General features: G+C 48.3%; 1 protein-coding gene across 1 annotated transcript in view; it reads left to right on the forward strand.

Moving 5' to 3' along the window:
- Positions 1–11,748, forward strand: part of COL12A1 (collagen type XII alpha 1 chain) — a 152,796-nt gene extending 141,048 nt beyond the window's left edge. The window contains 4 exon segments of the mRNA XM_068165187.1: positions 1,843–2,031; positions 3,736–3,804; positions 4,932–5,102; positions 10,224–11,748. Coding sequence (XP_068021288.1) covers positions 1,843–2,031; positions 3,736–3,804; positions 4,932–5,102; positions 10,224–10,405 — 611 coding nt within the window. The 3' untranslated portion in view covers positions 10,406–11,748.
- The last annotated feature ends 2,633 nt before the right edge of the window (positions 11,749–14,381 follow it).

Raw genomic sequence — 14,381 nt, forward strand, 5'->3', positions numbered from 1 at the left:
GGAACCATCCTCCCCCCACACCAGATCAGGTAGCTCACTGCCTCCAGGGAGGAGAAAGGGAAGAAAGAGACAGACAAAGCTTTGCAGCCAAATTGCTATAGAGATGCAGGATTTATGGGCTGGGATAACCAACTTTCCAGTCCATCCCCTGGACCTTTCTGGTCCTCCTGGAGGACTGAACTCTGTGTTTTGCTTTTCAAAAGGCACCTGCCTCAAACCATGGCAGGTGAGGGGTACTGGTCACAGAGCCCAGGGAGAGCTTGAGTGACCAATGCTAATGATTTGGTGGGGGAAAAGCAAATGGGATGCTCCATTTTTGCCAGATGCAGGTGGCTAGCTTGGTCGTGGCATGATCCATGGCCACAGGCAAGCCTAATGCTCTGCAAGAGGAAAAGGACTTTCCTTTGGTCAGCCTGCTCCAAAATGACTTCATCTTTGCCATGAAATCAGCACATATTTTCCCATGAGACCTCTTATCTCCTGGAGGAGGGAACTGGGGGGGAAAAAAAGGATGCTCACTGCAGGAAGCCTGCCAGCAGGAAACGAGAGATGACTCTTGAGTGGATCCTGTGCAGAGAATCAGCTGTGCATGCAAGTCACAAAAGGATATTTATCTGGGGAGGGACTCCAAGTTGAATTCAGGTTCTCTGCTGCCACACAGCAGAGGGCTTAAAGGTGACTTCAATTTGTGGCCCTGCAGCCCATGGAAGTGCTCTTTACACAGAGGCTTTCTCTCTGTCCCTCGAGGCAGTGCTGTTGCAGGCAGCAGAGCTGCCAAGGAGGCCAAATGTGCCCAGAGGTTGACCTTCATAGTGTTTGTACAACAAGAGGAAGTGATGACTGAGGTAAACTGATGCACCTCTGGGATCCTTAAGGATGCCTGTGTACAGGAAAGGAGGATGCTTGTGGCTCTGGGCAACCTGATCTGGTGTGAGGGGTCCCTGCCCATGGCAGGGGGGTTGGAACTGACTGAAACTGACTGATCCTTGAGGTCCCTTCCAACCCTGACAGTTCTGATTCCATGGCCTGTGCTTGACAATGTCTGTGGTGGCTGCTATGTGGAGCCTGTGCCAGCCAGCACAGCAGAAAGAAAAGTCCACTCAGGAATCCACTAGGCTTATGAGTGAGGATGTGCTAGGTGAGGTCTTTTATCATCTCTTTTTTGAACATCCATGCCTGGTTTTGTTCATAGTCAGCTCCTCTCCTCATCAGAGTTAAGCTAGGACTGGCACATTACACCAGTCAGGTAGGGTCAGATGTGGTCCCCATGAAGAGCTCCTCTCTGCATAGCTTCCCAGTGCTGTGGCTTCTCTTCAGACACCTTTCTTTGGAAGCTATTATTTGCCTGTGTTCAGAAGATATATAGGTGCAGCCTGTGCAGCCTAAGAAAACTTCCTTGTGGGCCCTGCACATGGACAATTTGAACTGTGCCTGTGGTAGCTGCAGAGCTCTGCAAGTGCAGAGGAGTGTGATACTGCAAGTCCTTTCTGTTCTTCAGAGTAAGAAAAGCTTCTAATTAGAACTCTGAGAGCAAGAGCATTGTAAACAAGGGCTTATTTTGTGACCTTTGTTGCTTTAAAGCTAATTTCTGTTTATATTATTGGCTTCCAGAGCCCCCCCTTACCTTTCTTCCCTCCCTCCTCCACTTTTGATCAGCCTTCTAATCAGCCTTCTAACCTTAAGTCTGCCTCATTCACCTGTACTGGTTTGCCACTGACATACTGAAGGGAAAAAAAGGGTGGGATTTCAAGAGGAGAGAGAGTTTGTTATTCCCTCCCCCCTGCTCAGAGCCTTTCCCTCGTTTCACGTGGTTCCTTGAGCCCTGTTTCTGTCCCTGTCAAGGTCAAATGAGTCGCTTCAACCAAATGCTGAACCAGATCCCCAACGACTACTACTCAAACCGTAACCAGCCAGGCCCACCAGGACCACCTGGGCCCCCAGGAGCTGCTGGGACAAGAGGAGAGCCTGGACCTGGAGGAAGACCAGGATTCCCAGGACCTCCTGGGGTGCAAGGACCACCCGGTGAGAGAGGTGAGTGAACTCCAAGGCAGTTGTGTGGTTCGCAGTGGACACAGCGCGGAGGCTGCCAGAGTCTGATGCCTTTGCCATGTAGGAAGCCCACAGCTAGCAGTAGCCTGTGGGATCAGTTGGATTGCCTGAAGGACAGTCAGGCACTGTTCTGGAGGAGAAGGTAGCTTCCATCAGTGCTTGCCAATGTCTCTCCCTTGCTCATGTTTCACGGAACACAAGGTGGTATAACAACTTGGCTGCTGCCTCAGGCTGCCACAGGAGATCCCAGGACAGTGAACGCTCCCAGAACTTCTCTGGCACCAACCAGCTCCATCTTGAAAGGCTGTTTGGAGTAACACAACCCTCCTCAGAACACAACTGTGATGAAGAGAGGGGGATGAGTCATTACCAAGAATGAAAAGCAGGGCTTGAAAGAATTAGGTCTTTATCCTTGGCTCTTTACAGTGCTCTGAGGACAGGAAGCAACTCTGAACAGGGCAGGAGCCTAAGAGCAAACCCAGTTCTGTGGCCACCCTGGATCTCTGCAAAGACATGGAGTGCCTGGACTCTACAGCTGTGGCTTTTGCTTACTCCAGCTGCTCAACTCAGTGTGCTTTTTTTTCTCCAGCATCTGCTGCAGTCTTTTCTAGCATCTAATATGAGGCTGCTTTCTGGGCTGCAAGTGCACACCGGTGGCTCCTGTTGAGCTTCTCATCCACTGAGGGCTGGGGAGGGTGTGAGCTAGTGACAGGACTGAGGGGAATGGATCCAAGCTAGAGGAAGGAGATTTAGATTGGATGTTAGGAAGAAGTTGTTCCTCATGAGGGTGGTGAGAGCCTGGCACAGGTTGCCCAGGGAGGTGGTGGAAGCCTCCTGCCTGGAGGTGTTTGCAGCCAGGCTGGAGGTGGCTGTGAGCAACCTGCTGTGGTGTGAGGTGTCCCTGCCCATGGCAGGGGGGTTGGAACTGGCTGAGCCTTGATGTCCCTTCCAACCTTGACAATTCCATGATTCTATGAACAGAGCTTGTGGACACAGAACAGGCTTAATATACTGTAGAATCCACATAGAACAGGGTTAAGCTACTGTTGAATCAGGAACACTGAGGTTTGAGGTGAAGATTGGCAAGTGTCTAGTGTGGGGTGTCCCTGCCCATGGCAGAGGGGGTGGAACTGGCTGATCCTTGAGGCCCCTTCCAACCCTGAACCATTCTGTGATAATCTTTAAAATAGCCTAGGAGAACAAAAGAAGAAATCAAAGAGAGATGAATTTCTGAATCCTGCCCTCTCTTAAACTTAGATCCTCTCCAAACTGTATCTGAGAAAGTGTGAAGCCTCCTTGAAGCAGGAATGTGCAAGCTGGGCAATGCCTCCCTGTTTGTCATTTAAACTGATGAGCTTCTGTGGCCTCTGAAGCGCCTCAGAGACTCTTCTAGGCTTGGGAACGTTTTTTTATTCACACCAAACTGCCTCTGCATCCTACTTTATTTATAGTTTGCTGCATTGATATCCAAATTGTTTCTCCAAATGCACATTTGGACATCTGCACAAAATAAGGGCTGGCCAGCCCTGGTGTGTGTTGAGTAATGGGGACTGAATCTTAATATCAATGAGAGAGCAGGGAAAGCTTCATTTCATGTGGTTTCCTTCCTTTCGTTGGGGTGGTGTTTTTTTTCTCTCTTCTTTATGGCTCATATTTGTAATTCAAAAACATTTGTTTCTTCTGTAGGAATGCCTGGAGAGAAGGGAGAAAGAGGGACTGGATCTCAAGGACCACGAGGTTTGCCAGGACCACCTGGTAAATATTCCTTCTTTTATCAAATTACAGAGAAGTTGGGGTGGGGGGGGGGGAAGGAAAAAAAGCAACCCACAGCATTTCTCCATAGGGAACCAGACTGCACATGGTGAATGAAGAAGTTTTTGACACATGTTGGCCTTCTTGTGGCCTTCCAGGGTCTGAAGGGGACTACAAGAAGACTGGGGAGGGACTCTTTAGGGTATCAGGGAGTGATAGGAGTGGGGGCGATGGAGCAGAACTAGAAATGGGAAGATTCAGATTGGATGTGAGGAAGAAGTTGTTGCCCATGAGGGTGGTGAGAGCCTGGCACAGGCTGCCCAGGGAGGTGGTGGAAGCCTCCTGCCTGGAGGTGTTTGCAGCCAGGCTGGATGTTGCTGTGAGCAACCTGCTGTGGTGTGAGGTGTCCCTGCCCATGGCAGGGGGTTGGGACTGGCTGAGCCTTGAGCTCCCTTCTAACCCTGACAATTCTAACTACAAATTGTCTACAAAGCAGTCCCATGTGCAGAGCTACCCAGGTGACAGACTCATGGCTTGGGCTTTGGTTTTGGTCTCTCCAGCATGCAGCAGTTGTGTTCCCTTGGCAGGAGCCAGCTGCATCATTTGTTTCTGCTTGTAGTTTCCGAGGGCTGAGCATCGCTTCTCGCTGCGGGACCTATAAAATGCTTGCAGCAAATTGTAGCCCCAGTTACTCGAAGCTTTCACTTTCCTGCTAACCATAATGAAGCCTGGTTCCAACCCAAACATTACCTCATCTACCCTGGGGTTGCAGGCTAGCAGAATTAATGCAGTCCTGGCTTTTAATTGAAATCCAGTGTGCTTGTCTAATCTAGCAGTCCCCCTCGAGATCTTCGCTGTCTCACACAGTGGGGAAGCAAAGCAGAGAGTTCCTTGATGTTCCTCACTTGGCTCACATCAGTTTCTGTGAATAAATCCTTGGACAAAGCCACACACAGGGAAGGAACTGCTGATGAGCCACAGTTTCAGTTTTCCTTTGGTTTTGTTGTTTTGTTTGTTTGCCTCTCTGCTGACCACCGCAAAGCACAAACCTTCTCTCCCCACGGGCACAGCCCAGACACTTAGCTGCCAGCTCTTGTAACAGCTTCCCAACCTTTCCACTCTCCAACCAGGGCCACAAGGAGAATCTAGAACTGGTCCACCAGGCTCCACGGGATCTCGAGGACCACCAGGGCCCCCAGGCCGTCCTGGCAACGCCGGTATCCGAGGGCCCCCGGGGCCCCCAGGCTATTGTGACTCATCCCAGTGTGCCAGCATCCCTTACAACGGCCAAGGATTCCCAGGTAGGTGATGACCCCCCCCGGCTTGCCTGAAATAGCCCTCCCAGGTGTGACTGTTCATGGTGCAGCTGCTTCAGATGAGGCAGCCCTGCTAGCCTGGACATCCTGAGGTGGGAGGAGAGGGTTCGGCTGAGCAGGGCTGCCTCACTGCAGCGTGCAGGGCTAGGAGCACTCCTGTGGGCTTTGATCTAGATGGACTGGAGGAGATTTGTGGTTGGTTTGGAAGAGGTTGTAGGAACCAAATGTTTTAGTCTTATTTTAGTCTTATTTTTTATCTTTATTTTATTTTTTTCTTGATAAACATAGCAGGGTAGTAGTGGACAATGTTGCTGATAGGATTGGAGTGACCAATTTCTTCTTCTTTTTTCCACCCCCCCCCCCCTCCATCCCCACCCCTTCCAACCCCCTTCAGAACAAGGTTGAACTCTCCATGCCTCTCTTGACAAAATAAAAGAGGATTCTGTGCTGTGGTTGGCAATTTCTGTGTGTCTCTTTCTGAGCAGTGGCAGGACTGGTGACACAAAATTGAGGCCTGAGGGGAAAAAAGAAACCTGTTTTCCCCAAGGGAAATCCATTTGGTGATGCACTGCAGACAACTCAAAAAGCCCAATCAAACCAACCCCACCTCTGTCCTGTCATTTCTGCTGAGTTAAGCACCAGGGCATCTGATTAGCCCTGGGCTCTATCAGCCTCCCACTCTGTGCTGTAGCTCAAACCAGCAGGCAGCTTCTGGGATTAAAAACAAAGGGTCATAGAGGCCACCAACCGCTGGCTGGAAAGATTCTAATCCATGTCTTAACACGAGGATCCTGCAGGACCACAGTCTTGTTAACCAATTAATATGTATGCATTGCAACATATCAGCCCCAGTGTATGTGAGACTGCTGTTGGATATGGTTTGCTGTTAGTGTATTGTGCATGTAGTCATGAGAAGAATGAAAAGTCAAGATGGGTCTATATCTATATATGTACACACTGGCAGGCTCAGGGCTGCTGGGTCAGAGTCACAGAATGGGCTGGGTTGGAAGGGACCTCCAAAGGTCATCCAGTCCAACCCCCTCTGCAGTCAGCAGGGACATCCTCAACTAGATCAGAATCATAGAATCACAGAATGAACCAGGCTGGAAAAGACCTCAGAGATCATCAAGTCCAACCTATGACCTAACACCTAACACCTCCTGACAACTAAACCATGGCTCCAAGTGTCACATCCAAGCCTTTCTGAACACCTCCAGGGTTGGTGACTCCACCACCTCCCTGGGCAGCACACCCCAAGGGCCAATCTCTCTTGCTGGGAAGAACTTTCTCCTCACCTCCAGCCTAAACTTCCCTTGGCACAGCCTGAGACTGTGTCCTCTTGTTCTGGTGCTGGTTGCCTGGGAGAAGAGACCAACCTCTGCCTGTCTACAACCTCCCTTAAGGTAGTTGTAGCGAGCAATAAGGTCTCCCCTGAGCCTCCTCTTCTCCAGGGTAAGCAACCCCAGCTCCCTCAGCCTCTCCTCATAGGGAGGTGTTTAAGAAGAGCCTGGATGAGGCACCTGGTGCCACGGTTTAGTTGGTTAGATGGTGTTGGGTGAGAGGTTGTCCTCAATGATCTCTGAGGTCTTTTCCAACCTTATTGATTCTACGATCATGCACAAACTCCTGACTTAAATGAAGAGAGGAAAAAAAAAGCCCAAAACAAACCCCAAACCAAACCCCAACCAAGATGCCAAGGGCCCCTGTGCCTACATATATAGATCTATGCCTGGAACTTCCCTGCCCTGTGTTTCTGTGGGTGTACAGCGATGGCGGTGCACATCGGAGGGACTTTGTTTGGGGGGTTTGGTTCTTATTTATTCATTTATTTTCCTTTTATTTTAGTTTTTAAAAAGACTAACCTCATCTTTGACCTGTTTCAGGTTTCGGCTAACACCTTTTCTAAGTCGCCAGTTGCTGCTTACAGTCTGAAACCCCCCCTGAAACAAACCCCAAACCTCCTGTTTCTGAGATGTCTTTGCGCACGTGCTTGTTAGACAGCCGGTCCCCTAACGGAGGCCTTTGTTTCACCACGGATCTGCTTGACTGGGGTTTTTGGTTTGGTTTGGTTCTGTTCTGTTCTGTTTGGTTGGGGCTTGTTGGGGTTGGTTTTTTTTTGTTTGTTTGGGTGTTTGTTTTATTTCCTTTGAACCGTGTTGACCTCATAGAACCGGGAGATTTCTTCTCTTACTAACACAGCTCCTGAATGAGGGAAGAGAGGCAGTGATGGCCACTGGCTAAAGCCTGGTTGCATTTGGAGAGCAAGCCAGACAGGCACAGAAATCACAGAAACATGCAGGTTGGATAAGACCCTCAGGATGCCTCAGGGTCACCAAACCCAACTGTTAACCCTACTCTACAAAGTTCACCCTGAAATCACAGCCTCAAGCCCCCACAGCCAAACCACCTTCAAACACAGCCAGCCCTGGGCACTCCACCACCCCCCTGCCCAGCACATCCCAAGCCCTGAGCACTCTTGTGCCTAAGCTCCACTCTCAACCTCCCCAGGGGCAGCTTGAGGCTTTGCCCTCTTCTTCTCTCACTAATGCCCTGGGAGCAGAGAGCAGCAGCAGCCTCTGCACAACCTCCTTGCAGGGAGCTGCAGGCAGCCAGGAGCTCTCCCCTCAGCCTTCTCTCTTGCCCACTAACCATCCCCAGCTCCTTCAGCCTCTCTCCAGCACATTGCTTCTCCAGGCCCTTCCCAGCTTCCTTGCCCTCCTCTGCCCTGGCTCCAGCACCTCCACAGCTCTCTGGCACTCAGCTGCCCAACACTGGACACAAGGCTCCAGGTGTGGGCTGCCCAGAGCTGAGTGCCAGGGGACAATCCCCTCCCTGCTGCTGCTGGACACAGCATTGCTGAGCCCAGCCAGGAGGCCTTTGGCTCTCTTGGCCCCCTGGGCACACTGCTGCCTCCTCTTCAGCTGCTTGCTCAGCAGCACCCCCAGGTCCCTTTCTGCCAGCAGCTTTCCAGCCACACTGCCCCAAGCCTGGAGCCTTGCTTGGGGTTGTTGTGCCCCCAGGGCAGGACCAACAGAAAACCCCCACAAAACCCCAAGCCCCACAGACCCATCCCAGCAGCAGCCTGGGTGCTGAAGCAGGGCTGTATAAAACCCCTATCAGCCAAGGTAATGCCGTGAGGAGGGGACAGGTTTAACCTGGTAAAGCAGAAAGCTACTTCTGTAAATAGCAAACTAATTGTGGTTGTAAATGAGTCGGGTGGGACCCTACCCACTAAAGAAAACCCCAACCTCTTAACAGCTCTACCTTGATGCTCTTGCATTAAAAGCCTGCTGCTGCTTGCTGCGTGCCAGAATAACAGCTCTGAGAACTGAGCAGCCCTGCCTGCCCCTCCTTGCTTGTCGTGGCCGTGGCTGAAGCAGGCCATGGGCTGCTGCCTTGCTTCTATTCTCTACGATCTAATCTTGTTGGACTCTGTGGCTGCAGATCTGAGTACCAAAGGTTTATATATATATGTGTGTGTGTGTATATATAAACACTCATGTTCCTTCTGTTCAGCTGCAGTTTGGTTGGTGTCCTGAAGCACCAGCTGTAACTCGGTGGGTTAGGAGGCACAGCAGGAGACCTTGCCCTGTCCTGGCTGCTGCCTGCTGGTGACACTTGTGTTGGCTACACTTCGCTTTCCCACTGGCAGAGATGATCAGGCTGTGCCACACCTCCACGGCCGTTTTCCCTCCTCCCTGTCTTCTGCTTATTCAGTTGAGTGCTTGGATGTACTGAAGTAGCTGCACAATCACAGTTTTATTTGCTTTTCTTTTGCTTTCTCCTTCATTTTTCCTTTTTCCCACTTTTAACTTTTTTTTCCTCTTTTTTTTTCCCCCTTGTTTTCCTTTTTCTATTTTTTTCCCCTTTGTCCTTTTCTCCTTTTCTCTTTTTCTATTCTTCCATTTTATTTCCCCCTCTTTTTTTTTCTCTTCCCCCTTTTTCTCTCCCCCTTTTTTCCTATTTTATTTTTCCTTTTCCCTTTTTTATTTCCTTATTTATTTTTTCCTCTTTTTCTTCTTTTTCTTTCTTTTTTCTTTTTTCCCCCTTATTTCCCTTTTTCTTTTTTCTTTCTTTTTTCCTTATTCCTTTTTTTCCTTTTTTCTTATTTCTTTATTTATTTTTTCTTATTTCCTCATTTATTTTTTCCTCTCTTTCCCCCTTTTTCTTTTATCCTTTTTCCTTGTTTATAATTTTTTCTTTTTCCCCCTTATTTTCCCCTTTTTTCTTTCTTTTTTCCTTATTCCTTTTTTCCTTTTTTTCTTATTTCCTTATTTATTTTTTCCTCTCTTTCCCCCTTTTTCTTTTATCCTTTTTCCTTGTTTATAATTTTTTCTTTCCCCCCTTATTTCCCCTTTTTTCTTTCTATTTTTTCCTTATTCCTTTTTTCTCCTCTTATTTCCTTATTTATTTTTTCTCATTTCCTTATTTAACTGTTCCTCTTTTTTTCCCTTTTTCTTTTATCCTCTTTTCTTCTTTCTTTTAAATTTTTTTCTTCCCCCCTTTTTTCTTTTTTCTTTTTTTCTTTCTTTTTTCCTTATTCCTTTTTTTCTTATTTCCTTATTTATCTTTGCCTCTTTTTTCCCTTTTCCCTTTTCTTTTATCCCTTTTCCTTTTTTTATTTTTTCTCTTTCCCCCTTATTTCCCTTTTTCTTTTTTTCTTTCTTTTTTCCTCATTCCTTTTCCCCCTTTTTTTTTCCTCCAAAGCCTTAAACAAAAATTCCATATTAAATCTTTAATCATTTTGGCTTTCTGTATCACAAATCCAAAGCCTTCGAAAACCAATTTCAATTTTCAACCTTTGATTACTTTTGGTTTATTTTCTTTTTTGCCTTAGAAAGACAAAATCCTTTGAAAGAAGTTTTCATTTCAAACCTTTTTGTCTGCTCCCCCTCCCCTCCCCCCAAAACCACCCAACGAGTGTTCAAGAACAAAAGCTGCAAATCACCCTCCCAGTGAACCATTACCTTCAGCCTTTTTATCCTGTGGGAGTCAGGTTGGGCTAAGAGGTTGCTGTAGGGCGAAACTAACTCGCGTGGTGCTTGCGGAGTCACAGCTGTGCCGTTAACTTGTTGTGTTCAATCGGACCAAACTATTTTCAACCAGAGCCATACGTGCCTGAAAGTGGACCCTATCAGCCTGAAGGTGAACCCTTTGTAGTACCTATGGAGTCAGAAAGGAGAGAGGACGAGTATGAGGACTATGGAGGCGAAATGCAGTCGCCAGAATACCCTGAGCACATGCGCTGGAAAAGATCACTGGCGAGGAAAGCAAAGCCAAACCCCTAAGAGGTCTCTGCCTTGTCTTGGGTTGATGCTGGTTGGTTGGTTGGTTGGTTGGTTGGTGGGTTCGGTTGGTTTGCTATGCTGGCATTTGCAGGTACACACAGGGAGGGTGCACCCTTTCCTTTTGCTAACAGGACCTTGTGGTCTTCTAAGTGTTTGAGAAGAGCCTGGATGGGGCACTTGGTGCCGCGGTTTAGTTGACTGGATGGTGTTGGGTGATAGGTTGGACTGGATCATCTCAAAGGTCTTTCCCAACCTGGTTAATTCTATTCTGTTCCATCCTCAGCAGCAGGATGCACCCCTGCTGTGTGCCTTGCTTTTGTGAGGATAGCAATGTGTGTGCCTGAGAGAGGCTTCAACCTCGCTCCAGAATTGCTTGTAAAATACTTTTTTGCTTCTAGCAGGATCAGGAGGGGCATTCAGTTAGCCCCGGTGCTGCCTTTTCCTTGAAATGATGTTAAAAACCCAAATAAACCACAAATAAAGGAATGAATAAATGAATAAATAACCAACTAAACAAACAAATAAACAAAGAAACAAAAAGAATTCAAAAAATAAACCAAGCAGCAACAACAACAAAATAACCACAGAGCTGCTGCAAAGCTTCCAAGGACCCTCTCTGCTTTTAGCTCTGCTCTGCTCTTCAGCTGCATGTTTGCAGTTTGGTCAGACCACAGAGCTGCATCACCTAGCTTAAAAAACAAAACCCCAAGCCACAACACACCACACGACCCCAAAAAGCAAGAACCCCCAAACCTCTCTCTCCTTCCACCATCGTTGCCATCTTCTCCTCTTCTTAGTCACTGCCACTTTGCAGGGCACGTCCTGCTCTTAGACATCTCCTTTTAGGCACCACAGTAGCTGCCAACCCTTGTATCAACTGGACACAAGCATGAGAAAGGCCTGAAATCTCCTGGGGTGTAGAAGACACAGCAACATTTATGCCAAATTGCAGTCAGTCCTGCAGAGGTGGAAATTGCATGTTTATGTTGTATATTTAGTATGGAATTTATTTTATTGTTATTATTATTATTATTATTATTATTATTATTATTGGGGTTATTTTTTTTTTTGTTTGGTTGGTTTCTTGGTTTTGGTTTGGTTTTGGTTTGGTTTTGGGTTTGGATTTGGTTTTGGGTTTGTTTTTGTCTTTTTTTTTTGCCTTGGTTTCTTTTAGTTATCAGAAAACAACCCCACCCAAAAGCAGTTGGAAATTGTTTTGCAAGACTATGGATATAGAATTGCTGCTTTTATATTTTAAACTGCAAATTGTGAATTTCACTGCCTTATATTATTTATTTCAGAAAGGAAAGAGGCATTTTTCAATAAAACTACTGAAAAAGTGAGAGGCTGCCTGGTGGGTGTCTTATTGAAGGGCACTGGGAGACTGCTGGCTGGGCCTTCCACTTGGGGGGTTGACTCAGTCATTTGGAATGGGCTAGAATGGGAATAGAATCAGGGAATCATAGGATCATAGAATCACAGAATCAGAATCATAGAATCAGAGAATCATAGAATCAGAATCATAGAATCATAGAACCAGAATCATAGAATTATAGAGTCAGAATCACAGAATCATAGAATCACAGAATCAGAATCATAGAATCAGAGAATCATAGAATCAGAATCACAGAATCACAGAATCACAGAATCAGAATCATAGAATAATAGAATCACAGAATCAGAATCATAGAATCAGAATCATGGAATCACAGAACCAGAATCACAGAATCATAGAATCACAGAATCAGAATCATAGAATCAGAGAATCATAGAATCAGAATCACAGAATCACAGAATCACAGAATCAGAATCATAGAATAACAGAATCACAGAATCAGAATCATAGAATCAGAATCATGGAATCACAGAACCAGAATCACAGAATCATAGAATCAGAATCACAGAATCACAGAATCACAGAATCAGAATCATAGAATCATAGAATCATAGAATCACAGAATCAGAATTATAGAATCACAGAATCATAGAATCATAGAACCAGAATCATAGAATCATAGAATCATAGAATCACAGAATCAGAATCATAGGATCATAGAATCAGAATCACAGAATCATAGAATCACAGAATCATAAGAATCAGAATCATAGAATCAGAATTATTAGGGTTGGAAGGGACCTCAGGGATCAGCCAGTCCCAACCCCCCTGCCATGGGCAGGGACACCTCACACCACAGCAGGTTGCTCACAGCCACCTCCAGCCTGGCTGCAAACACCTCCAGGCAGGAGGCTTCCACCACCTCCCTGGGCAGCCTGTGCCAGGCTCTCACCACCCTCATGGGGAACAACTTCTTCTTCACAGCCAATCTGAGTTATGCTTCTAGTTATGCTTCATCCCCCCAGTCCCATCACTCCCTGACACCCTCAAAAGTCCCTCCCCAGCTGGAGCCTCCCCTCCCCTTTCCCTGGAGCCTTCTCTTCTCCAGGCTGAACACCCCCAGCTCCCTCAGCCTGTCCTCACAGCAGAGCTGCTCCAACCCCATGAGCATTTTCCCAGCCCACCTCTGGAGCCTCTCCATCAGCTCCAGGTCCTTCCTGTGCTGAGGGCTCTGCTGGATGGATCCAAGCTCTAGGCTGTGTCCATCCTACAGGCAGAGAATTGCAAAATATGAGTCATGACCACCCCTGAACTTGAGAGTAGTGCTGAGAAGCAGCTCTAGCTCATAAAATTGCCCTTAGCCCCCAAGCCTGGTTAGCATGTGGCTTCACCTGGGCCACAATGCGTGACAGAGGCAGACTTCCTTATTCCAGAGCGCCTTGGAAGGTCAAAAGGCCTTCCTCTGCCTCATGCAGAACATGAAGAAGCCCCTTGGAATGTTTGGACATCCTATCAATGAGTGTTTACTGATGGAGGCCAGCAAGGATGAGCAACTCAGTTCCAGGAACTCTCGGGGGAATGACACTTGGGGGGCTGGGGGGAGGGACACTGAGGACACTCCTGGGAAAGCTGTGGCAAAGCTGAGCCAGGCAAATGCTGGAGAAAGGCAGATGCAAGGCAAATGCAAACAAGGCTGAGTTCCTGAATAACTGACACAATCTGGCAGGTTTAAGGAAGGGAATTGTTTAAAAGGCTCAGTTTCAATTGCTCATTTGCTCTCACCCCAACCAACCCTCTGGAGAGCAAGGAGCAGGTGGGAAGGGGCTGCTGATTGCTTGCACTTAGGGCTGAGGATTGCAGGGGGGACCTGAATCATAGAATCACAGAACTGGTAGGGCTGGAAGGGAGCTCAAGGCTCAGCCAGCCCCAACCCCCTGCCATGGGCAGGGACACCTCACACCACAGCAGGTTGCTCACAGCCACCTCCAGCCTGGCTGCAAACACCTCCAGGCAGGAGGCTTCCACCACCTCCCTGGGCAGCCTGTGCCAGGCTCTCACCACCCTCCTGGGCAACAACTTCTTCCTCACAGCCAATCTCCATCTCCCCACTTCTAGTTCTGCTCCATCCCCCCCAGTCCTATCCCTCCCTGACACCCTCACAAGTCCCTCCCCAGCTTTCCTGCAGCCCCCTTCAGATCCTGGAAGGCCACAATGAGGTCTCCTGGGAGTCTTCTCCTCTCCAGCCTGCACAACCCCAACTCCCTCAGTCTGTCCTCACAGCAGAGCAGCTCCAGCCCTCTGCTCCTCCTCCTGGCCCTGCTCTGGACACCTTCCAGCACCTCCAGATCCTTCCTGGCACAGAGGCTCCAGAACTGGCCCCAGAGCTGCAGCTGTGGGCTCAGCAGAGTGGAGCAGAGGGGCAGAATCCCCTCCCTGGCCCTGCTGGCCACACTTCTCTTGCTGCAGCCCAGGCTCTGCTTGGCTCTCTGGGCTGCAAGTGCTCACTGCTGGCTCCTGTTGAGCTTCTCCTCCCCCAGCACCCCCAGGTCCTTTTCTCCAGGGCTGCTCTCCAGCCAGTCCCTGCCCAGCCTGTATCAGTGCCTGGGATTGCCCTGCCCCAGCTGCAGGACCTTGCCCTTG

The sequence above is a fragment of the Melanerpes formicivorus genome, unplaced genomic scaffold (genome assembly GCF_026170545.1).
Source record: "Melanerpes formicivorus ecotype bairdi unplaced genomic scaffold, bMelFor1.0.p_v2 SCAF_85, whole genome shotgun sequence".
Taxonomy (NCBI): domain Eukaryota; kingdom Metazoa; phylum Chordata; class Aves; order Piciformes; family Picidae; genus Melanerpes; species Melanerpes formicivorus.